The following is a 25,472-nucleotide window of genomic DNA, read 5'->3' on the forward strand; positions in this document are numbered from 1 at the left end:
TTGTTGTTGTTTTAATTTTCATGAAATATTTAAAGAAGTAGCTACTACTTTTGATACTATCAAAAGGCGGCTTTGGAGCCATCCTGAAAGGCTAGAGGTGTGCCTAACAGTCTTTCCCTGTATTAGGCCACTTTGTTCTGGCTGCTGTTTTTGTGATTAGTTGATCTGCTGTCCTGGAGATGGGTGGAAACGCACAGACCCGGAGGAGGCTGGCAAACCTTCACCCCCGCTCGGAGGAGACACTCCCAGTCTCAGCCCCACCCCCACGACATTATCAGCTCTCAGATGCTAACTGGGGACTGGGGTACGGGGACTGGGGTAAACTGGGCTTCTAATACCCCAGTGGGTCCTCAGAATTCCCTCAGTGAAGAATAGAAGGTCCAAGCGCAGTGGCTCACACCCGTAATCCCAGCACTTTGGGAGGCCGAGGCAGGCGGATCACCTGAGGTCAGGAGTTCGAGACCAGCCTGGCCAACATAGTGAAACCCTGTCTCTACTAAAAATACAAAAATTAGCGGGGTGTGGTGGTGCACACCTGTAGTCCCAGCACCTGGGAGGCTGAGACAGGAGTATTGCTTGAACCCAGGAAGCGGAGGTTGCAGTGAGCTGAGATTGCGCCACTGCATTCCAGCCTGGGCCACAGAGCAAGATTCTGTCTCAAAAAATAAAACGAAACAAAAAGAATAGAAGGAAAGTAAGAGGAAGCAATACTGTGTTTGCAGAGGAAAAGGAAGGTCAGGTCAGCGCCAACAGTGCCTTTGCTGGGATGCTGCACACTCCTGACCAGCTCAGTGGAATTCTGAGATCTTGGGGCGAGAAATCAGAGAGGGAAAAGGGGAGAGACAGAAAGAGAAAGCGGGAGAGACAGAATTGTGCTGGCCGCAGCTCGGGATTTATTTATTGTACTTGCTGTTGACTAAGCCCGCTCCGCAGCAGGCGAGGGGCCTGTAAACACACAGGCTGATTCATTAGTTTCTGACCATCTGCTTCCCGGGCCGGGGCGGGGACCAGAGGGCCCTGTAGGTTGGAGCAGCCAGCATGGAGCCCCCATCTCCAGCCAGAACCAGCTGTGTCAGTCTTCCCAGTGACAGGCCAGGCGCAACTGGGAGCTTTGAGGGATACCCTGTCCCCACCTCAATGCCTCCACCCCATAGAACCCATCAGGGACCTGGGCAGGGTAGGGCTAAGTAAGGCAGGAAGATGAAGAGAGACCAGGGAAAAGGTGGAAGTGTGGGTGGCTCAGCAGTTGGGGTTGACAGGAATACTATCAGCACTCAATAGAAGATATGTCAATATCACTGTCATTTGATTAATAGCTAATTAATATGATAATAATAATAAGTATAATTGAGTGAGTGGTTACTGAGGTCCAGGCCCAATATGGAGGCCTCACTACACTGTCCCCAATAAGTACATTAACAACTCTACAATGGATGATGAGAGAACTGGGTTTAAAGATTGATTCAAGGCCGGGCGCGGTGGCTCATGCCTGTAATCCCAGCACTTTGGGAGGCCGAGGCGGGTGAATCACAAGGTCAGGAGATCGAGACCACGGTGAAACCCCGTCTCTACTAAAAATACAAAAAATTAGCTGGGCGCGGTAGTGGGCGCCTGTAGTCCCAGCTACTCAGGAGGCTGAGGCAGGAAAATGGCGTGAACCCGGGAGGCGAAGCTTGCAGTGAGCCGAGATCGCGCCACTGCACTCCAGACTGGGGGACACAGCGAGACTCTGTCTCAAAAAAAAAAAAAAAAAGATTGATTCAGGTTAGGAGGGCCTCCTGGAGGAGGCACATGTGGAGGGCTCTGAAAACTAGGAGGACAGAGAGTGGCCAAAGGAGCACAAACTCCGAGGTGGGAGAGGACGAAGTGGCCTGGGAAATGGCACAGCTTCAGTGCTGGGTTGATAAGAGCTTTCTGGGGAGGTGAGGCAGTGTGACGCCACTTGGTGCCAGCGTACTAAGAAACCAGTCTGGTAGGGGAGACCCCAGAGAGAGCCTCTGGGGAAATCATCAAAAACTCCGGATTCATCTCTACCCCTCTGAGCCATTCCTCCCATTCCTCCCTGTTCCCTCTTTGCTCACACCTGGGATGAGGCTTGTCTTAGCTTCAGCCACCATAACAAAGTACCACACGAGACCCAGGTGGCTTAAACAACAAAAATGTCTTCCCTTGTTCTGGAGGCTGAAAGTCCAAGATGAAGTTGTTGGCAGGTTTGGTTTCTGCAGAGGCCTCTCTCCCTGGCTTGGAGCCAGCCGCTGTCTCACTGTGCCTTCCAACGGCCTTTTCTCTGTGCACATGGGCCCTAGCATCTCATCAGGCAGCCAAACTTCTTCTGAGGCCACCAGTCAGATTAGACTAGGCCTACCCTGAGGGTCCCATTTAACCTCAATCACCTCTTGAAAGATAATCTATCTCCAAATACAGTCCCATTCTCAGATACTAGGGTTAGGGCTTCAACATAGAAACCTTGGGCGAACACCATTCAGCCCCTAGGAAGTCCCCAGGGGCAACAGAAGCAGCTCTGGGACTTCGGGAAGGGGGTGATGGCTGGGCTGGGGGCAGAGGGGCATATACCTCAGTGCCAGAGCCCAGGTGCAAGCTCTTGGAGCGCCTGCCCACCACTCCTCCTCCCGAGTGGCACAGACAGAGCCCATTCTGCGTCCAGGCTCAGAGCGCCCTTCCTGGCTGCCAGCTCCCTCACAGGTCAAGCCTACCTCCTCCAGCCCAGCACCTGCTACCCACTCAGGCCATTGGGCCATCCCCACGGCCTCTCAGCCCCACACCATTCCAGGCAACAGCACAGGACAGGGCAGCATCTTGCCCAGAGTCACCCAGCCAGTGAGTGAGGAAGCTGGGAACCACGCCCCCTGACCCCGCCACGTCCTTCTGCTGTTCTGGCTCGGTGGGCTTGCCAGTGGTGTGGATATCTCTGATGGTAACAGCAGACTCCTCCTCAGAGGTGCCATCCGCTCTCCAGAAGGCTGGGGCCAGTCCTTCCCTGGCCCTGGCCTCAGTCTCCCCATCTGCTTAAGGAGGTACTGGACTTTATGGTGAGCTCCTGCCACTCTGAGGTTGCATGGGGGCCTGAGGACAGAGCTATTTTGGTCAAAGAGGGATTTGTGGAACCTGCCTCAATGAGCCGAGGGTCAGCCCTGCCACCGAGGAGCCCCAGGCAGCCGGGGTATCTGTTCTCCACCCTAGAGGATAGAAGCCCACGGGCTGAGGCTGCTGCAGTGGCACCTGGTGGGGGCCGCAGGGGTGTGGCTCAGTCCCTCAGAGGGTGATGGGCCCCACTTCCCCCAAGGAGGCCAAACAGTTCATTTGAGAGTGAGAAGTTTTAACTTAGATCCAAGCCATTTTGTCTTTGAGCAAACCAGATGCCTGAACTACTCATCAAAAAGGGCCGCAATGGTCTGGAGCACTGTGTGGCTGTTAGTGACAGTGTTCGATTATTTGTTTGTTTAATTAATTAATAGACTTAATATTTTAAAGCAGTTTTAGATGTACAGAAAATTGCGCAGATAGTAGAGAAAGTACCTAAAACCCCAGGCCGCCCTCCCCTACCCACCATCTTTCCCCGCCTATTATCAACATCTTGCATTAGTGGGGGATATTTGGGGTTTTGGGGGGTTTCTTTAGAGACAGGGTCTCTCTCTGTCATCCAGGCTACAGTGCAGTGGTGCTACATAGTTTGTAGAGACAGGGTCTCTCTGTGTTGTCTGGGCTGGTCTCAAATTCCTGGGCTCAAGTGACCCTCCAGCCTCGGCCTCCCAGAGTGTTGGGATTCCAGGCATGAGCCACCATATTAGTCATGTCTGATGAGCCATTGTTGATACATTATTATTAACTAAAGTCCATAGTTTACATGAGAGTTCACTCATTGTGTTGTACAGGTCTATGGGTTTTGTTTGTTTGTTTGTTTTGTTTGTTTGTTTTTGATACGGAGTTTTGCTCTTGTTGCCCAGGCTGGAGTGCAATGGCACGATCTTGGCTCACTGCAACCTCCACCTCCCGGGTGCAAGTGATTCTCCTGCCTCGGTCTCCCGAGTAACTGGGATTACAGGCATGTGCCACCATGCCTGGGTAATTTTTTTGTATTTTTGGTAGAGACGGGGTTTCTCCACGTTGGTCAGGCTGGTCTCAAACTCCTGACCTCAGGCGATCTGCCCGCCTCGGCCTCCCAAAGTGCTGGGATTCCAGGTGTGAGCCACCGCGTCCGGCCCAGGTCTACGGGTTTTGACTCATGCATAATGGCATGCATCCACCACTACGGTATTATACGGCATAGCCTCACTGTCCTAAAAATGCCCTGTGTTCGGCCTAGTCATCCCTCTGACCCTGGGAACCACTACGTTAGTGACATTTTCAGGTCTCTCTGGCCTGTTTCCATCAATGACACTTCTCACACCAAATGCGTGGGTTTTCCACACCAACAACCTATTCTCTAGCTCTCTGGACACCAACTGGGTGTCCGATGATTCTGTTTAATTCTGACACTGCCCAGAGCTGGCGTCAGAACCCTCAGGCGAAGGGCTCAGTCGCACCACACTGCCCCCACCTCTGAGGCAATTGCAAGTTCCGCCTCCCATACCTGCCCGATTGGCTGCAAATTGGGGGTTCCCATGACCCCTCCCTCAGGTTTGATAGTTTGCTGGAATAGCTCACAGGACTCAGAAAGGCATTTCCCCTATGTTCACTCGTTTATCAAATTCAGGAACAGTCAGATAGAAGAGACTCAGAGTAAGGGATTGGGGAGGGACCCGGAGCTTCCAGTCCCTCTTTGAGCACCTCGATGTGTTTACCAATCTTAAGGGTACAGGTAAAAAGGCTCAGGGGCCAGGCGCAGTGGCTCACATCTGTAATCCCAGCACTTTGGGAGGGCAAACCGGGTAGATCACCTGAGGTCAGAGTTCGAAACCAGCCTGGCCAACATGGCGAAACCCTGTCTCTACTAAAAATGCAAAAATTAGCTGGCCAGGGTGGTCCATGCCTATAATCCCAGCTACTTGGGAGGTTGGGGCAGGAGAATTGCTGGAACCTGGGAGGTGGAGGTTGCAGTGAGCCAAGATCGCCCCCACTGCACTCCATCCTGGGCAACAAAGCAAGACTCCATCTCAATTTAAAAAAATAAATTAATTAATTAAAAAATAAAAGGCTCGTGAAGGTGACTCAGCTAAGGCGATGTTTAGAGAGTCGAGAACGTGAATGGGAATTTTTGAGGCAGACAGAGAGTGGAAGGGCACGTGAAGGAGAGAGAATGCCATCTGCAAAGACTCAGAGGTACAACCAGGCAGGGGCAGGAGGACAGATGTCCTGGGGAGGCCCAGGCACAGTGTCACCAGGTGTGGGAGGGCAGGTTGGGGTCAGTATATTACAGAGTCAGGACTGTGTATTCTAGGCAATGGGGAGCCATGGAAGGCTTCAGAGCAGGGGACTAACACCCAGCCTCCTTGGTTGTCTGTAGTTAGAGCAGGAACAAGTGTGCATTTCTTGGGAAGCCATGGGATGGCACACCTCTGCACACATTGAGGAAATGGGCACAAATCCCCCAGCTATGTCTGGGCACCGGAGCACAGGCCCTATAGCCACAGAGCAGGCGTCTGGGCTTGCAAGCAGGGGCCAGGCTGGGCAGAGGCTTCCCAGGCCGTCCCAAGCATCCAGCACCCACCCTTCCCTTCTCCTCTCCTCGCTGCAGGAGAATCCCTACCTGTGCAGCAACGAGTGTGACGCCTCCAACCCGGACCTGGCCCACCCGCCTAGGCTCATGTTCGACAAGGAGGAGGAGGGCCTGGCCACCTACTGGCAGAGCATCACGTGGAGCCGCTACCCCAGCCCGCTGGAAGCCAACATCACCCTTTCGTGGAACAAGACCGTGGAGCTGACCGATGACGTGGTGATGACCTTCGAGTACGGCCGGCCCACAGTCATGGTCCTGGAGAAGTCCCTGGACAACGGGCGCACGTGGCAGCCCTACCAGTTCTACGCCGAGGACTGCATGGAGGCCTTCGGCATGTCCGCCCGCCGGGCCCGAGACATGTCGTCCTCCAGCGCCCACCGCGTGCTCTGCACCGAGGAGTACTCGCGCTGGGCGGGCTCCAAGAAGGAGAAGCACGTGCGCTTCGAGGTGCGGGACCGCTTCGCCATCTTTGCCGGCCCCGACCTGCGCAACATGGACAATCTCTACACGCGTCTGGAGAGCGCCAAGGGCCTCAAGGAATTCTTCACCCTCACTGACCTGCGCATGCGGTTGCTGCGCCCGGCCCTGGGCGGCACCTACGTGCAGCGGGAGAACCTCTACAAGTACTTCTATGCCATCTCCAACATCGAGGTCATTGGCAGGTAAGGCCGGGGGAAGCCCTGGATGTCACCTGCCACCTTTGATGCTACCCGTTACCTGGGATGTGTTTGGATACCTGGGATGTTACCTGGTATGTGAAACGTGATCAGGTTCTTGGGATGTTACCCGGTACCTCGGACATAACCCGGTTCTTGAGATGTTACTTGGTTTCCAGGAGGTTACCTAGCACCTGGGACATTACCTGCTTCCCAGGACATTACCTGATATTACATCATAGGGGCTGTCTAGGATGGCCAGGACTGTACAGACCCAATGCCTGACCTTTTCCACCGAAGGAGGTGCATGTGTTGGAGGAAGGAAGTACATGTGTTGGAGGTGTGGAGGGCAGGAGTGGAGTCTGTCTGGGCAGGGCTGGGCTAACTCCTGGTGCTGACTGTGAGAAGTGCTCTGAGGCTGTCCACTGACTCAGTGAATGTCCACTGACTCACATTCAAGGGTTTCCGAGACCACCTTTAGGCTCCACGATTCACTAGAAAATCTCACAGAACTCAGCAAAGCTGCTATATTCACAGTTATGATTTATTACAATGAAGGATACAGATTAAAATCAGCAACAGGAAAAGGTGCCCAGGTCTGGGTCCAGGAGATAGCAGGTGCAAGCTTCTCATTGTGCCCTCCCAGTGGGGTTGTGCAGGCAGCACTTGATTCTCCCGGCAGTGACATGGGACAACGCTTGTGAGCTATCGCCAGGCAGGGATGCGTACCAAAGCCTCAGTGTGGAGTTTTTATTGGAAGCTGATGGTAGAGGCATTGCTGATGATGTGGCTGGTCTTTGGCGTCAATCCCTGCAGAGGTCGAGCTGATACTACGTGGCCCAAGGCCCCCCAGTAAATCTCATCAGCATAGGCTTTCTGATGTGTGCCAAGACCCGCAGGCAAACATGGACACTCTTTCTACACAGGACACTCCAAGGGCTTATGGATTAGGGGTCACCTCGCAGTAAGCCAGAGTCAGACCTTTCTTTGGAATGTGCAGGGTGTGGACACCCCAGACCTGCTGAAGCAGCTCTTTCTTGGCCAGCTTTGGAGAGGAATGTGTTTTGAGGCAACTTTGAGGAAGGCAAAAGACTGTCATAGGAGAAGAAAGCAGCCTTTACCTCCCAAAACTGTTTAGATTGTGGAGGAATACATGGTTCTGTGCTGTCCTAAGTCATTGATTCTTTTGGCAGATAATATGCCAGTCTGTGGGGGCAATGCTGTCTTCCCTGGGCCATCTGTAGAATGGGGATGGTAACAAACATACTTCTCTTGCTGGATTATGGTGAGGGTTAAATGAGTTAAAGTTGATGAAGTACTCAGAACAGTGCCTGGCACATAATATGTGCTAAAAAAAAAAAAAAAAGGTGTTTAATAAAAAAAAATTGGACAAAATAATGGAGTGAGAGGGCTGGGGTGGGCTGAGGGAGGAGAGAGTTGAGACCCAAGGGTGCTGGGGCAGTCCGGGACAGGAGCCTGGCTTAGGCAGGTGCAGACAGGGGCTGCACCTGGGGAGCCCAGCTGGGATGATCACTCACTGTGGGCATCTCTCCACTGCAGGCTCTCAATGCCCACCCAAATCTGTAATGCCTGACAAGTGGAAAAAGTGATTTGCCATATGGCATGTAGAGCATAATCCTGTTTTTGTAAAATATATGATACGCCTTGTGTATCATTTCTGCGTCTTGAACACACATCGGCTGTAAGTATACACAAGACTGGGACAAACATCATGGGTTGGGGAGAAAGGCTGGAAGCCCGTTTGCCAGCCATGTGCTGTGGTGACACCTGCATGGTGAGGCTGGACAGGCCACTGTGGTGCTGCTGTTTCCAGCTTGTGTTTGCATTTTGTTTCACTTTGATGGTGTGTGTGGATTCCAGGTGGGCAAAGGCAAAGGCAGGTCGCTCATGAAGCCGGAGTCAGCTTCAAGTCTGGCAGATGGGAGTGAAGCAGGTGCAGACAGGGGTCCGTGGGTCTGATACCCGTGATCTCTAACCCACCTCAATTGGGACAGGATACTCAAAATCAGGAATGTTCTGGAAAACACCCCATATACAGGCACTGTGGTGGAAGCTGGTGTCCAGACTTTCAGCCCCTGGGCACCTCTGTGACCTCTGCCCTTGGAATGCCATTGTCTGGTTGTTACTAGACACCCGCCAATCCCCGGGCTCAGCAGCTCAGGGCTGGGAACCAGCTCCCCAGGCCCTGCAGGCTCCTGGCTTGTCTTCTGACCTTGGGCTGCTCAGGGAAACCCTCATCTTCAGGCAACTGTTCAAGGACCCTGCCTTACATTTCCTAAGGCGGCTCATGTGGGGCCCTCATGTCTGGGCCAGCTGTAGGGTCCAGAATGGGCCTGTGATGGTCAGGGTCTGGTGGTGCCACTTCAACCCCAGCAGGGTGACCTGGGGTTCAAACCCTGCCCCTCTGCACCCTGTCTCGATTTCCCATCTGTGACAAGACAACTGAGGCTGCCTGGAGCTCATATCTCCCTGGAGGTGGTTCCCTTTGGCACCCAGCCTCTGCGGGCGGCAGGGAGGAGCCGAGGTGGTGGCGAGAGTGTGCAATCAATTCAGAGAGAGAGTAAACACTCTTCAGGCAGCAGCTTGGCTTGTCGTTGAATTGGGTCGGGTTAGATGGTTCAAGGAAGAGCTGAGGCTACCTCCCCTTTTCCCTCTTCATTTCCCCTGGGAAAGTCCAGCCGTGCCGAGAAGCCAGAGACGCAGGACCCGTGACAAAGGGGGATGTGGCACCCGAAGTTCCTGAGTGGGCACCAGGGACCCCCTGGGGGTTCCCGGGCTCTGGGATTTCACACTGAACCTGTTCTGGGGATTCCCTCAGAATTTCATGACCGCCATGTTGCCCAGTGGCTCCGCTGCGGTCCACTAACAAGAACAGCAAATGTTTATCCAGCATTTGCTATGGGCTCATTTGCTATTGAGTGCTGTTATTAACGGCTTCATGTGTATTTTCTTGTTTAATCAATAGTTGTTTAATTTCCCGATGGTTATTGAATGGTTCAGATCCTGCAAGCCAAGGACACAGCACTGAGCAAGCCGGACCTGATCCCCACCCGCTGGAGCTCTCCCTGCGGGGGCAGTGCTCCCCCAGCTTCATGTTTTCAGATGAGGAGGCTGAGGCCTGTGAGGTCAGGGAATAGAAGGAGATTGCACAGCGCCACTACATGGCAGACAGCTAACATCCAGACACAAGCATGTCCGGGCTCAAGATGGACTCAGCCACCGAGCGGTCCCTAGCCCTGGCCTGGTGGCTGCCTCATTTCTGGTCCCAGCTCTGACTTGAGCCCACCTGGAACTCAGATAGCCTGTATGATGGGGCCATCCCACGGGACTCCCCTCTGAATTGAAGGTTCTTTAATGGGTGGTGGCTCCCTGCTCTGCCACTCAAGTCAGCGATTTCCAGCTCCAAGGGGGACCCCAATGGCAGGCAACAGTGTAGGCAGGAGGGGGAGGACAGAAGCACCTGGCTGCGGAGGAGGAGCTGGAGCAGCTGCAGCCAGCCCAGGGTCCTGGGAAGGAGGGACTGGTACAAATGGTGAGGGGGACAAGAGGTGGGGACAGACTGAGCTCCAGCCCCACCACAGGGGGCAGGTGGGGTGCCAGTGGCTCTGAGAGAAGCACAGGCACCCGCAAGTCCCAGCCACACCCCCTCCCTGCCTCCCGCGGAGCCTGCTCCACGTGCCCATTCCTGGAAGGCAGGCAGGGGGCGGGAGCTATTTTCTCCTTCCACACATGGGGAAACTCAGGTGCGGAGCTTGGAGAGTGGTTGGCTTCAGACTGTGCAGCAAATCTGGGGCAGAATCTGGATTTGAGAAGGAATGAGATCATTCCTTTATGGTGCTTGGAGCGGGAGGGGCCTCTGCTCCCACCCTCCACACGACCATTAAGAGAAGCGGGGCCCAATCCTGACCCAGCATCTCACAGGAGAGCTGTTTAAGACAGGGTTCCCCAGCCCCACCACTGAGAGCTTTGGGACTGGGAGGCTTCGGGTGAGGTCCAGAAGGCTGTGTCTTTGCAAAGCTCCTCAACTGAGCTGGAGAGGTGGAAGCTGCAGCATCCATGGAGATGGATGACCATAACCTGTTGGAACCTCAGTTTTCTCATCTGTAAAATGGAGAAATAGTAATGACGTCAGCTGCCTGTTGTGAAGGGTCAATGAAATGCTATATTCAAAGAGCTTATCCCAGTGTCTCATTCCTCTGGTTAGACGGTGGGAGAGGGAAGGCGAGGAGGCTTAGGATCAGGACTGCCTAGATATGAGGCCATTCCTGCACCCAACCCAGGTACTAGAAGAAGTGTGGAAGCATGCCTCTGGGTTCACAGGGGTTGCCATCACAAATGTCTGCAGAGGCTGGGAACATAGCTTATGTGGAAGCCAGGCATGGTGGTGTGCGCCTGTAGTCCTAGCTACTTGGGAGGCTGAGGCAGAAGGATTACTTGAGCCTGGGAGGTTGAGGCTGCAGTGATCTATGATGGTGCCACAGCACTGCAGCCTGGGTGACAGAAAGAGATCCTGTCTCTAAAAAAAAATATAAATAATAAATAAATTCAAATGAATAATAAAAATAATGAGAAGAAGACAATGTATATGGGTACCTATGGTACCATCAGAAGTGATAGGGAAGGGTGTGGCCTGGGGAGAAATGGAGAACAGCAGGACCCTCACAAGACAGCGGACCAAACATTCCAGATCTTCTGCAGTAACAAAGGAAGGTGCACAGCAGTATCTATGTAAAGTCTCTTGCTTTCAAAAATATTGGCACCGACTTCAAAAAGTTGTTTAAACTCTGTGCAGGGAAAACAAAATACACCTGCAGCCCAGGACAGCTCACTAGCTGCCGGGGGCACCCCTGCTCTGAAATGCTCAGTGTCCTCCTGCAGCTGGGGTAGCAGCCGCATTCGATGAGCCCGAGGCAGGGCCAACACACTGGAGCCAGGGCAGGGGCAAAACAGCAAAACAGCCCAGCCAGCCCTGCCCACTCCAGACCTGGGAGTCAGAGGGAAGGGGGCATCATCCCATGCAAGTTCCTCCGCCCAGAAAATCCTTGGAAGCTCCAGAGAGGCAGCCCAGCAGGTCCTTTGCCAGCAGGAACAGGAAAGGAGGAATGAGTTCCCCATTCCTGGAGGTATTCAAGCCCAGTGGGTGGTGTTTGTGGGAGATGATGAAGGGAGGTCCTTTGCACCAAATTAAGGTCTTGTGTGCCCATTCTGTTCAACAGGAATAAATGTGGATTAAGGGAACAGGAGAGGCAGGTACCATTTATTGGTTACGTGCCAGGCATTGCATCCTCACTCCCTTTCTGCCCAGGAGGAGGTTGAAGTCCTTGAGCGAGAGGAAACCCGTGAGATCCCAGAGGCTGAGCTGGGCCTGGATGGGCAGATCTGAGCTCTGGAGTGGCCAAGCCCAGCTCCTGCAGACCCAGCTTCCCCAGACCCTACAGGGGTCTAGCTGCTCTATGTCCCTGGGCCTCCCCCAACCTGGTTTCCCCCCCCCCCATTGACTCCCTCCCCTCTTTCTTGCCTTCTTGATTTCTTTCATAAACATCCTGTCCCTATTGATCGCCCCGCAACCGGAGATGGACGGACACTGGACGAGAATAGAAACAGCAGAGGGAAGAAAACCGTGGAGGGTGAGCAGGTGGGTGCGGGGAGGGGAGTGCAGAGACAGGCGATTTCAGTCACCCTATTCCTGTACCCACCCTCCCTGCATCTCTTTCTCAGCTGCTCTACAGGAAAAACAGAGGCAAGAAGGGAATTCTGTGATGTTATTCTGCCTGCGCTGACTCCTTGAAACTCTGGGAAGGCAGAGCCTCCTCCCTCAGCAATATTAACTGTCATTCACCAAGAATTCCCGTAGCCCAGGTAGCATCCCGAGTCCTTTATGTGCATTTCCTCATTAAGTCCTATCCTGTGCGGATCATTGTCCCCATGACATAGATGAGGAAACTGAGGCCAGAAGATTGAGATGTAGATGGAAAGGCTGGGGTGTGGTGGCTGGTGCCTGTAATCCTAGCACTTTCGGAGGCTGAGGCAGGAGGATCACTTGAGTCCAGGAGTTCAAGACCAGCCTGGGCAATATAGTGAGACCCCCATCTCAATGAAAACAAAATAGATGGAGGTACCCATTGAGGATGGCTGTTATTGGACAAGCAAAAAATGACAAGTGTCGGCAAGGATGTGGAAAAATCAGAACCTTCATGCATTGCTGGTGGGAACAAAAATGGTGCAGCCACAGTGGAGAACAGTATGGTGGCTCCTGAACAAGTTAAATATAGATTTAGCAATTCCGCTCCTAGGTATAGACCCAACAGAATTGAAAGAAGGGACTTGAACAGATACTTGTACACCCATGTTTATAGCAGCTTTATTCTGAGTAGCCAAAAGGTAGAAACAACACAACTGTTCATTAACAAAAGGAGACACGAAATGTGGCCCATCCATACAATGGAATATGATTCAGCCTTAAAAAGGAGGGAGAACCTGACACACGCTGCAACACAGATGAACACTGAGGACATGATGCTAAGTGAAATAAGCCAGACACAAAAGGACAAATACCATATGATTCTGCTTACCCGACGTCCCTAGAGTCATCAAATTCATAGAGACAGAAAGTAGAATGATGGCTGCCAGGGGCTGGGGGAAGGTGGAATGGGGGTTAGTATTTAATGGAGACAGCTTCAGTTTGGGATGATGTAAAGTTCTGGAGAGGGATGGTGACAGAGCTTGCACAGCACTGTGGATGTACTAATGCCACCAGACCGTACACTTAACAATGGTAAGGTGACTGGGTGCGGTGGCTCATGCCTGTAATCTCAGCACTTTGGGAGGCCGAGCCAGGCGGATCACTTGAGGTCAGGAGTTCGAGACCAGCCTGGCCAACACGGCGAAACCCTGTCTCTACTAAAAATACAAAAATTAGCCAGGTGTGGTAGTGGGTGCCTGTAATCACAGACACTCGGGACACTGAGGCAGGAGAATCACTTGAACCAGGGAAGTGGAGGTTGCAGTGAGCTGAGATCGCACCACTGCACTCCAGCCTGGGCAACAGAGAGAGACTCCATCTCAAAAGAAAAAAAAAATGGGCCGGGCGCGGTGGCTCAAGCCTGTAATCCCAGCACTTTGGGAGGCCGAGACGGGTGGATCACGAGGTCAGGAGATCGAGACCATCCTGGCTAACACGGTGAAACCCCGTCTCTACTACAAAAATACAAAAAAACTAGCCGGGCGAGGTAGCGGGCGCCTGTAGTCCCAGCTACTCGGGAGGCTGAGGCAGGAGTATGGCGTGAACCCGGGAGGCGGAGCTTGCAGTGAGCTGAGATCCGGCCACTGCACTCCAGCCTGGGCGACAGAGCGAGACTCCGTCTCAAAAAAAAAAAAAAAAAAAAAAAAAGAAAAAAAAATGGTAAGGTGATAAATATATACCTATATTTTAGCACACTAAAAAATAAAGGAAATAGATGGGTGGGTGGTCTCCATGTCAGACTGTCCAGGTGCAAATTCTGGATTAGGTGTGACCTGGGCAAGTTGCCTAACCTGTCTGCCTCCTTCCCACCTCCACAAAATGGAGACAATCACCCTGGGGTTTAAGTGAGACCATTCAGGGAGAGGAGCCATGGCTGTTGGGGCTGCATAGAAAGAACAGCAGATCACAGAGGGCCTGGAGATTCCTCTACTGGGGCCTGTGGGCTCTTAGGAGGGCAAAGGGTGGGCCTCCATGATCCATGGACTCCCTGAAATATATGCTAAGTGTCGTGTGTGTGCAGTCAGTTGGTGAGAGCCCCTAGTTTTTGTTCCATTCTCAAAGGGAGCCCATGATCCCAAAATATTTAGAGTCCCTGGAAAGGCAGCTTTGTGTTGTGCTTTTCATTTTTTTAAACCCAACTCTTGGCTGGGCACTGTGGCTCACGCCTATGATCCCAACACTTTGGGAGGCCGAGGTGAGTGGATCACCTGAGGTCAGGAGTTCAAGACCAGCCTGACCAACATGGTGAAACCCTGTCTGTACTAAAAATACAAAAATTAGCCGGGCATGGTGGTGGGTGTAATCCCAGCTACTCGTTAGGTGTAATCCCAGCTACTCGTTAGGCTGAGGCAGGAGAATCACTTGAACCCGGAAGGTGGAGGCTTCAGTGAGCCGAGATCGCGCCATGTACTCCAGCCTGGGTAACAGAGCGAGACACCATCTCAAAAAATAAATAAATAAAAATTAAAAAAATAAAATAAACCCAACTCTTTGGGGACACCCAGCTCTTTGGGGACAGACGTTCTGTTAAGTGCAGTTCACACACCTTCAGCTGTACCTCCCAGGCCCCCTGAACTGCTTCCCACCAAAAAGCCGGCATGCACGATTCAAGACCACGTCGGCCTCCACTGAGAAGTGCTGGTGTTAGGAAGGGACCAGACTGTACTAAAGAGTTGGGGAGGTCCACTGCCAAGGCCGGTGGTTGGCCCCTGGGCCTGAGGTCTCCTCTGGTCTTTGGCTCTGCTCCACTGCTGGGTGGGGCAGAGAGGGCAGGAGGGGCATCTCAGGCTTGGCCAGGGTCACAGGAGGCTCGGGGAGCCCTGCAGGTGCTTGGGAGAGTCACGCACAGCAATGCTTTCCCAGCAGCACTGGACAGAATCGGGGTTCCCTCTTCTCTTGCCTGAGAAGGCATTTCCACTGCGAGCTTTCTTGCCATCATATTAATTCACTCAACAGATGTTTTTTCTCAGACCTTGCGGGGATGAATTAACACATATTTCTAATGGACACTGCCTTGGTTTCTTGGAGCCTCCATAACAAAGTACCACAAACTGGGGGGAGGTCAGGAGTCTGAAATCAGGGTGCAGCTGGGCTCGCTGTGGACCCTGCAGGAGGGAACCTGTCCCACACCCTCCGCCCTCCACTCGCTCCTGGCGGGGCCCGGCAGCCTCTGGCGTTCCTGGGCTTGCAGCTGCGTCACTCCAGTCTCTGCCTTGTCTTGTGGCTGTCCGCTCCCTGAGCGTCTGTCTTACACGCTGTCTCCCCGTGTCTCTTCCCACAGGGCCATCAATCACATCAGATAAGGGCCCGCCCTCCTCCAGCATGACCTCAGCTTAGCTTATATCCTCATCACATCCACAAATCCCCATTTCCATGTAAGGTCACATTCACAGGCAATGGGGGTCAGGATGTCAACATATCTTTTCGGGAGACGTGATCTGGCCCACAGCAGGCACCTATGACGTGCTCAACACAGCAGGGTGCCAGGATCCAAGAGCATGGAGGGGCTGACGCTTCCATAGTGGGAGAGCAGGAATCCACAAACCCAGTACCCCCAAGTGCCCACAGGTGAGAAAGAAACCCAGGGCAAGGCCAGGCGCAGTGGCTCACACCTGTAACCCCTGCACTTTGGGAGGCTGAGGCTGGCGGATTGCTTGAGTGCAGGAGTTCAAGACCAGCCTGGGCCACATGGTGAAACCCCGTCATTACAAAAAATACAAAAATTAGCCAGGCACGGTGGTGTGCGCCTGTGGTCCCAGCTACTTGGGAGGCTGAGGTGGAGGATTGCTTGAGCCCAGGAGGTCAAGCCTGCAGTGAGTTATGACTGTGCTACCGCACTCCAGCCTGGGTGACAGAGCAAGACCCTATCTCAAAACCCAGGGCAATGTGGGCGTGGAGCTGGGAACCAGCCTGAGACCTGGACCCGGAGGTCAGGGAAGGCAAAGAGAAACCTGAAGGGGCAAACGGGGGCACAGCATTTGTGGCAGGGGACAGCAGGTGGGACAGGCGCGGTGCCTTCTAAGGACTCAATGTGATGCGGCTGTGGTGGGTGGGTAAGATTCCAAAGAAGAGCAGGCAGGGCCCGATCATGCCAGCCCTGCAGCCGCGGGAGGAAGTTGGTTTTGGTTGAAGTTTGGTGGGAGGGCTACAGGCAGCGGAGAGGTGTGATCTGATTTCTGGTGTTTGGAAATCTGAGTTGGGGGTGGTGCTGCTGGAGGCCAGCAGGAGACCGGGCGGGTCCTTCCAAGACCGGCAGCAGCCTGGCGGGGTTCTGGCGGGGACAGGGGCTGTGATGTGGGCCGCCTGGAGGTGGCCTTTGGTGGCAGTGTTGTTGCTGAGTGGCTGGTGGGAGCAGGGGGCGGGAGGCATCGTGGGGGACTCCCAGGCATCCGGCTTTGAGACACTGGGTGGATGGAGATGTTGCCTCGTCAAATGGGGACAGAGGTGAGGGAATTTTCTGGAGGGGAATTTTTTAAATTTCTTAATTTTTTTATTTTTATATTTCATATAGCAAAATGGACCTTTTGGGGGTGCAGTTCTAGGGATTTTAGCACGTGGATAGGTTCATGCAACTGCCACCACAGCCTGGGTCCACCACAGCCTGTGTCTCCAAAAACTCCCTATGCTACCCTTTGAGCCACCCACGGTCCCCGTCCTGAAACCCCTGGAAGTCCTCAATCTGCTCCCCATCTTTTCTGAAAATCTCCTGTAAGTGGAGTCGTGCGGCAGGTGGCTTTTTCAAGGGGTCTCTTTTGTCCTCGACACGCCTCTGAGGCTCATGGTGTGGCCACCTGCGTGGCTTAGGCTCGTCACTCCTGAGTAGGACTGTGCCGTGTGCGCGGCACATCGTGGTCTGTTTACCCAGTCTCCGTGGAAGGACGTCTCGGTGGCTCCCAGTCTGGGGTGATTATGAATAGAGCTGCTATAAACATTGGTGGCAAGGTTTTTGGGTGAACGTAAGTTTTCGCTTCTCTTGGGTAAGCACCCAGGTGTGGACGGCTGGGTCGTCTGGTGAGCGTGTTTAACTCTATAAGAAACTGCCAGGCCGTCTTCCAGCGCGGCTGTGCACTGGAGGAAGCCTGACTTCTATTTTGGACCTGTTGGTTGTGAGCGTTTTGGAGGCATCCGGAGCATTTGGGCCTTTTGAGTGTGAAGCGCAGGCGAGACTGGGCGCAGGGAGTCCTGAGCTCCGTGGTGCGGATGACGCCCGCCGTGGGGGCGTGCGAGACTTCCGAGAGGAGAGCCGGGGAGCCGGGCGGTCTGCAGCCCTGAGATCAGAGAGAGGGGGGTCTGGCAGGGCGGTGCCCCAAAACCACACGAGAGCCGTGCCTCCAGGGCAGCGGCCACCTGTGTCCGTGCCGCCGAGGGTCCAAGCGGAGGAGCCAGCGTGGGCCCATGGACCTGGGAAGATGGAGGTCACAGCAGAGGCACCCAGAGCAGAGCCCGGGATGAAGGCCGTTGTGGGGTGGTTTCAGGGGCGAATGCCAACACTTTTAAAAGAGTGAATAAGGGGTGAAAAAGAGGGGGTGTAGGCAAGCTTTGAAAACATTTGGCTCGGAAGGGGAGCAGGGAGATGGGGTGTGAGCTGCTGGGGGAATGGGGAGGGGAGAGGGTTCTTTCTGAAAGGCGGGAGGCGCGGCAGCGTTGGCGTTGGGATGGGAAGAATCCACCAGGACTGAAGATAGCTGCGGGGAGGGCGGGAGGGACACTGGGGACAGGAGCCGAGGAAGTGATTGGGGTGGGCGGAGAGCTGACAGGACAGAGGGCCCACCAGCATGCGTAAGGAGGAAAGGCTGACTGATTTCATATTTAGGTCAGAAACCCTGCTTCTAACACCTTCTAGAGACTCCATGTCCATCCTGACAACCCAGGGTGGCCCACCCTGGTGACTCACAGGAGTCCCTTTGTCCTGAGTAAAGAGTGGCACATCACGGGGCCAGTGAGCAGCCTGCCTGAGATTCCACCTCTTTCCATTTGCTCTTTTCTGGCAAGTCTCTTCCATTTCTCCAGGCCTCAGTTTCCCCACCTGTAAAATGGGATCCTGCTGTTGTAAAGATTGTCTGAAACTTGCCGGCTCAAGTCCCAACACTCAGGAGGTGCCTGAGGAAGGGGAGCCATTGATCCCTCGAAGGAGTCGGTATTTTGTCACCTGAACACACAGCCCATGTTCCTCCATCACTCACCTGGGGGCCGAGTGGAACTCCTCAGCTTCATCTCCAGCTCTGTCCTCTGTCCCTTCATCAGTCAACAGTCATGCAGGAATGAGAAGCTCAGCTCATAGTAGGTGTAGCCAAAGGAACTTCGGAGGAGAGTACTGCCACCAACAGCGGACAGGGGACTGAGCCCCACCCAGTTCTGCGTGAGCCACTCCCGCTGGGTCTGTAGCCACGACACCTGGCAGGCTCCTGTCCCCCCACCCCAGTTCTGTGGCTTGCTGGACCTCACCAGCCGCGATTGGGCAGGACAGACGGGGCTGGAGAGGGGACGTTGGGTTGGGAGAGGACAGGCCACATCCAGGCTCATCCTCAGGCCTTGTTCTGCCTCTGGACTGAGCTGCCTCCCTCCACATCTCAGCAGAGGGAGTGTTGGGGGGGCGGGGGGGGTCATTGCAGAGGATCCCTGGCCCTTCATCCCATATGAAGCCTGTTTTAGACGCACAGATGCTCCCTTAGATGTACCCGCCAAGTCACACACACACGCAGGCATTCACTCATCTGTAACGTGCCCCTGACTCACACATAAACACACACCTGCCCCACCCACACTCGCGAATCCGCTTCCAGAAGCACCCAGTCATAGACACATCACACTCCACACGGCCGCCTTGCACCCCTGCTCACAGACGCAGACCCACAGGATGAGCGGAGGCCTCCGCGGGGGCCCGGGGTTCACCAGAGGCCTTGGCTTGACTGCCCTGGGCTCGGGGCTTCTCTGCGCTTCTCCCCCATGTTGAGGCACCCTTCATGCTTTGGTTCCTGGAGGCCTCTTTCCATTCTGTGGGGCAAAGCTTCTAACCATCCCTCCATCCCACTCTCAGCCTGAACTAGGTCCCAAGGTGGACCCCCCCATCAGCAGCCCTGCCCCCTAGAAGAAAGGTGCAGGCTGGCATCAGGTTTTGGTTTGGGGACATGACTGGCCTCCCTCCCTCCCTTCAGTCTTGCCCTTTCTGTAGTTTTTTGTCCCTAAACACAAACCCAGTCACTTCTCTGCACAATATCTCTTGTGGTCTTCTACTGACCTTAGACTCAAGTCCATGCTCTGTGATCACAGACTCACCCTCTCACCTCCTTCTGCAGCCTGGGCTCTGAGACTCCCAAGACCAGCCACCCCAAAGGTTGGGTCCCTCCGGCTGGCCTAGGGCCTAGTCCTTCTGCCTGGAACGTGACCTGGCCTTCCCCGGCCTTCCTGTCTGGCAAACTCTTCACCCCTCAGGGCTTGGCTCAGAGAGCACCTCTCTGGAGCTCCTGAAGGCTGCAGACCTGTGCAACCAGCCCCTCGGTCCCCTTCTCCAGCCTTGGCGGCTGGCGGCAATCCCACAGCCTTGCCATAGCTACCATAGCTATGCACGTACACGTCTGACACCCGCCCCCACAGGCTCTGAGCTCCAAGGGAGCAGGGATGGGGTCTGGCTTGTTCTCACCGTAGCACCAGCACCCAGAACCAGGTAGGCGTGCTGTGTATGTGTGGAATTCATTCATTAATTCAGTCAGTCATTCATTTGTTTATTCATGAACAAATGAACTTACATGAACAAAGAACTATCTGGAACTTACTATCTGGAACTATCTTACTATCTTACTATCTGGAACTCTTTCCAGAGAAGAAAGAGACTGGAATATAGGCGCTAGGAGGCAGAGAAGCAGGACCAGCTGGGCTTGCTAGCACCCACCCCTGTCGCCTCCCACCCTTCCACCATCACACCCTGCTCCTTCTCCTGTTTTCCTCGTGTGAGAAATGGGCCTCTCTGGGCTACCACCTGGACCTGGTCCTTCCCTCAGGGGTGTTGGGCCTTCCTATAGGGGAAGATGCAACGTTGCTGAAGTCAGCCAGGCTGCTCAGGCTGGGGGTGCCTTCGCAGGCCCTGGCCATACCCACCGTGTTACCCCTAAGCCTCACAGCCAAGCCCACCAGCACCCGCCCGTCAGCCTCTGTCTTGTATGCAAGGAAGCTGCTGCCTCTGGCTTTGTAATGGGTAATAGGATTTATCAATAGACTGAGGAGGTGAGGTATGTTAAAGCACTTAATAGAAAAGGGCTTCGCACAGAAGCCCAAATTTGATTTAGCCAATGAACTCAATTGCCGGCCTGATTGCGTTCCAGGAGGCGCAGCAGCCGGCATTTGTCCACATTACCCTGGAAAAGCCAGGCTGCACCAGGCGACCGACCCAGACCGCCCAGACCTCCCCTCTGTCCCCACAGCTCTGCCGTTGGTTCCCTGCTTTCTCAGGGTCTCAGGTTTGAATGGCAGTCCTTTGACCCAAACGATCTCAAGTTTTCTCGCATCCAACAGCCTCCTTCCCTCTCATGCCCGAGGCTCCCCCATCTCGTGAATTAGCTAGAAGTCCAGTTTGCTACCACGTTCCTTTCACCATGATCCTCAAATCTGTGTGTCCTCTGGTCACTTGTTACTTCTTAATCAAGCTGGCCTCTGCAGGCTTCCCTCGTGACCATTTGTTGCTTCTCCGGGTGCTGTTCATCTCTCCACACTGCTTGCCCGAGCCAAGGACACATCTCTCCCAACCCCGCAAAGAAGACCAAAACCCCCAGGTCACAGTGTTTCATGACACCTTGACTCAGGCCGGGGCATAGCAGATGGGAATTACCATGTAGAAAAGAAGGACTTGAGGCCAGGCACAGTGGCTCATGCCTGTAACCCCAGCACTTTGGGAGGGCGGATCACCTGAGGTCGGGAGTTCGAGACCAGCCTGGCCAACAAGGTGAAACCCTCATCTTGACTAAAAATACAAAAATAAAAAAAAAATTTTTAAATTAGCTGAGCATAGTGGTGCGTGCCTGTAATCCCAGAAACTCAGGAGGCTGAGGCAGGAGAGTCACTTGAACTTGGGAGGCAGAGGTTGCAGTGAGCCGAGATCACGCCACTGCACTCCAGCCTGGGTGATGACAGAGCAAGAAACTGTCTCCAAAAAAACATTTTAAAAAAAGGACTTGAGAGGATTTCCATTAGCCATCACCAACCTCGAGGCTGTCCATCCATTGGCCATGGCCACCCACTGGCTGGGGAGGGGAAGCCCCTTGGCCATGTGAGCCCCCAGCCCCCTCCCAGGGCGGCATCCTTCCTCACTGCGGTCCAGGCCCCCAACCCCAGCTCTGTGAGTCCTCAGGAATGTAGCACCCTTGTTGCTTCAGCCTCCTGCTTCATCTTGCAGAACACGCCAGCCTCCCGTGCGAGCATCTCCAGGCCAACGTAAGATCTGAGATTTGCTTTAGGTTATTTTGTCCATAACCCAGAGGCTCATGAAAAATATTTTTCCAAAAACAAAAGAACACTCTTCACCCAAAGATAAATGCACTATCTGGCAAGAGAGATTGGAAAACATTGCTGGCTGCTTTAAAATAGTACTCTAACTTTAGCCCCCAAGGTACCAGAGCTCTGCGAGGCCGGTCTCAGTATACCCGACATGTAATAATGTGGGGATGGGTGGTAACATACCAGGAAAGAAGGAAAGAAGGACCAGGAAATGTGATTAGTGACCAGCAACCCCCATGGTCCTACAAGGAGGTGCTTTGAGAGAAGTTGGGGACTAGCTCTTCCCGCCCAGCACCTGCCCACCCCAGTTCAGAGCCATCGCCATGAACCCTCTGAAATCCCCATGGGGCTTTGCCTTTGCAGGGAGCCAGCCCTGGGGCCTCCTCCTCCCTGCCCAACTCCGGCACCATCCCTGGCTCGCTCACCCAAACTCACCGCTTCCTCCGTCGTTCCCCCCAAGGAGTGGATGACATCACTCTTTCCGGCAGCCAGGAGTTGACCTACATTCCACCCGCCCTCCTGTCTGGGAGACTCTCCAAACCCCCCCGCTCCTCTCTCCCTGGGAGGAGGGAAGGGCCCCGCTCACGATTTTTGTGGAGTGACGGTGCCAGGCCCGGGTCCAGATGGTGCCCCCGCAGCAGCTCCTAGGCACTGCCTGCCCCTCCCCGCAGGGCAGGGCACGCTCCCGCATGGCACGGGCCAGGGTCCCTGTCATCCTTCATGTGGCTGTCGGGCCCCCAGCTGAGCCTGCCACGTTTCCCGGAGAACTGTTGTCTGGGCTGGGCTCTCCCCTGGAAGTGAGGCCCAGTGCTGCCTCCTAACAGTTGTGGTCTCCGGGGGCTTAGTAGGGATTCGTCAATTCAAGAAAAAGGGAAACTTAGCTGAGAAGCTGGCTGTGACTCTGTCTTTGCTGGCAGCAGGGCCAGTATCCAGCAAGCGAGAGAGTGCGCCCCATGTCAGGCCATGAGAGAAGTCAGGGTCTGAGCAGAGGGGCCAGACAGCCACACGGGTAAGCAAGGTAGCAGGAGCAGGTGGGCCTGCCAGATGAAAGATGGGATGCCCAGTTAAACCTGAATTTCAGATAAACAAGGGAATCATTGTTTTTTTAGGATAAGTATGTCCCAAATATCTCATGGAATATACTTATACTAACAAAATCAGTAGTTATTTATCTAAATTTTTTTTTTTTTTTTTTTTTTTGAGACGGAGTCTCGCTCTACCGCCCAGGCTGGAGTGCAATGGCCGGATCTCAGCTCACTGCAAGCTCCGCCTCCCGGGTTCACGCCATTCTCCTGCCTCAGCCTCCCGAGTAGTTGGGACTACAGGCGCCCACCCCCGCGCCCGGCTAGTTTTTTGTATTTTTTTAGTAGAGACAGGGTTTCACCGTATTCGCCAGGATGGTCTCGATCTTCTGACCTCGTGATCCGCCCGTCTCGGCCTCCCAAAGTGCTGGGATTACAGGCTTGAGCCACCGCACCCGGCCTAAATTTTTTTTTTTTTTAGAGACAGGGTCTTGCTCTGTCACCCGGGGTGAAGGGCAGTGCAGTGGCACAGTCACGGCTCACTGCAGCCTCAACCTCCTGGACTCTAGCGATCTTCCTGCCTCCATCTCCTAAGTAGCTAGGACGATAGATGCTCACCACCATGCCCTGATAAATTTAGAGTTTTAAAAAATTTTTGGTAGAGATGGGAGTCTCACTATGTTGCCCAGGCTGGTCTCGAACTCCTGTTGTCAGGTAATCCTCCTGCCTGGGCCTCCCAGAGTGCTCGGATTACAAGCATGAGCCTCTGTACCAGGCCTAAAATTCAAACGCAACTCTGTGTCCTGTATTTTTATTTTGGAGATCTGGCAATCATTGTGGCATGGGGCTCTGTGGGGCAATGACCCCGAGAGGCCAGTGAGGGCTGGGCATGGTGGCTTATACCTGTAATTCCAGCACTTTGGGAGGCTGAGGTGGGCGGATCATTTGAGGTCAAGAGTTTGAGACCAGCCTGGCCAACGTGGTGAAACCCCATCTCTACTAAAAATACTAAAATTAGCCGGGTGTGGTGGTGGGAACCTGTAATCCCAGTTATTCGGGAGGCTGAGGCAGGATAATTGCTTGAACCCAGGAGGCGGAGGTCGAAGGGAGCTAAGATCAAACCACTGCACTCCAGTCTAGATGACAAAGCGAGATTCCATCTCAAAATAAGTAAATAAATAAAGGATAAATATTTGGCAATATATTACTGAATCCTCCAAGAGGCCAGTGGGTATGTCACCCCTTGTGGGCGGCCCCAGGGGCCTGGAGAATAGGTTGATTATCTCTATTTTGGGGAGCTGCAGGCTGCGGAGAGAGGCTCTGGGGTGGGTGTTGGAGGGGACGGCATGAATAAGGGGCCCTGCCCTTGGGGCCAGGCACCTCGGGGCTGCCAGGTAAGGCCGATCTTTGCACCTGGGAGCCCCTGTACTCTCATCTCCATCCCTCCCTCTATCACCTGTTGGCTGTTGACAATAGCAGCAATAATAATAGCTGACATTTCCGGAGGGCTTGCTCTGTGCCAGACCCAGTGCTGAGCACTCGAGAGTACCAGCTCAGCTCGACCCCTGACAGCCCTGCCACGTGGAAACAGCCACTTCCTAGGGTTACAGGATGCTGACTGATTCCCCAAGGCTGGTCACCTTCCTGCCTTTGCCCAGCTTGAGGGGTCAGAGGTTTTTTTTGTTTTTGTTTTTGTTTTTGTTTTTTGAGACGGAGTCTCGCTCTGTCGCCCAGGCTGGAGTGCAGTGGCCGGATCTCAGCTCACTGCAAGCTCCGCCTCCCGGGTTTACGCCATTCTCCTGCCTCAGCCTCCCGAGTAGCTGGGACTACAGGCGCCCGCCACCTCGCCTGGCTAGTTTTTGTATTTTTTTTAGTAGAGACGGGGTTTCACCATGTTAGCCAGGATGGTCTCGATCTCCTGACCTCATGATCCGCCCGTCTCGGCCTCCCAAAGTGCTGGGATTACAGGCTTGAGCCACCGCGCCCGGCCGAGAGGTCAGAGGTTTGAACCCGACTGTCTGGCCACCATGCAACCTGATGCTGCAGCCCAGCCGAGACACTCACCGGCCTTTAACCCAGCAGGTGCTCTGTGCTGGATGCTGCACAGAGAGCTCCCTTGCATTATCCCCTTCTTCCCTTGATTCTTTCTGCAAACATTGAATGCCTTCTCTGTGCCAGGCAGTGCGTTAGACATTGACCAAAAATTAAACCCAGAGAAGTGACTTGCTCAAGGTCACCTAGCAAATCAGTAGCAAACCCTGGGTGAGAATCTGGCTGCTGACTCAGCCTCTCTCTCTCTCTCTCTCTCTCTCTCTCTCTGTCTCTCTCTCTCTCTCGCTCTGTCTCTGTGTGTGTGTGTGTGTGTGTGTGTGTGTGTGCCAGTCCCATGGAGCCTTCCAGCTGCTGTCTGAAGAGCTAAAGCCGTGGGATTCTGCAATGGAGCAGGGGTGGAGAGGGAACAGCCCTGGTGGCCTGGGAGGGGTCTGCTGGCCTCATGGGCTGGCCAGCTTGCCCTGTCTCTATGTTCATTATTAAATCATCTTTTCTGATGGATGAGCTGAAAAGTGCTGTGTCAGGGGATCAGGTGGCCCAGGTGATGGTTTTCTGTGAGATTGATGGTTCCTGAGGGTCAAATTCAGAGAGCAATCCCTTGGGAAAATTGATCCCACAGAAGAAGGGGAAATATCTGGGCTGGAGTGCAGCCAGGAGCCCAGACTGCCCACCTAGGTCCAGATCCAGACTGCCCACCCAGGTCCAGATCCAGCCTGCCCACCCAGGTCCAGATCCAGGCAGAGGCTGGTGCCGGTAGGGCATGTGGCAAAGGGGGCTTCTTTCTTCTTCTGTGGCTGCATTTCCTTGGCCGTGGC

At 54.0% G+C, this 25,472-nt stretch overlaps 1 protein-coding gene across 1 annotated transcript in view; it reads left to right on the forward strand.

The window, feature by feature from the left end:
* Positions 1 to 25,472, forward strand: part of NTNG2 (netrin G2) — an 81,148-nt gene that overhangs the window by 28,979 nt on the left and 26,697 nt on the right. Inside the window, 1 exon segment of the mRNA XM_031654670.1 lies at positions 5,696 to 6,339. Within this exon segment, the coding sequence (XP_031510530.1) occupies positions 5,696 to 6,339 (644 nt within the window).

This window comes from Papio anubis, chromosome 13 (genome assembly GCF_008728515.1).
Source record: "Papio anubis isolate 15944 chromosome 13, Panubis1.0, whole genome shotgun sequence".
NCBI lineage: Eukaryota > Metazoa > Chordata > Mammalia > Primates > Cercopithecidae > Papio > Papio anubis.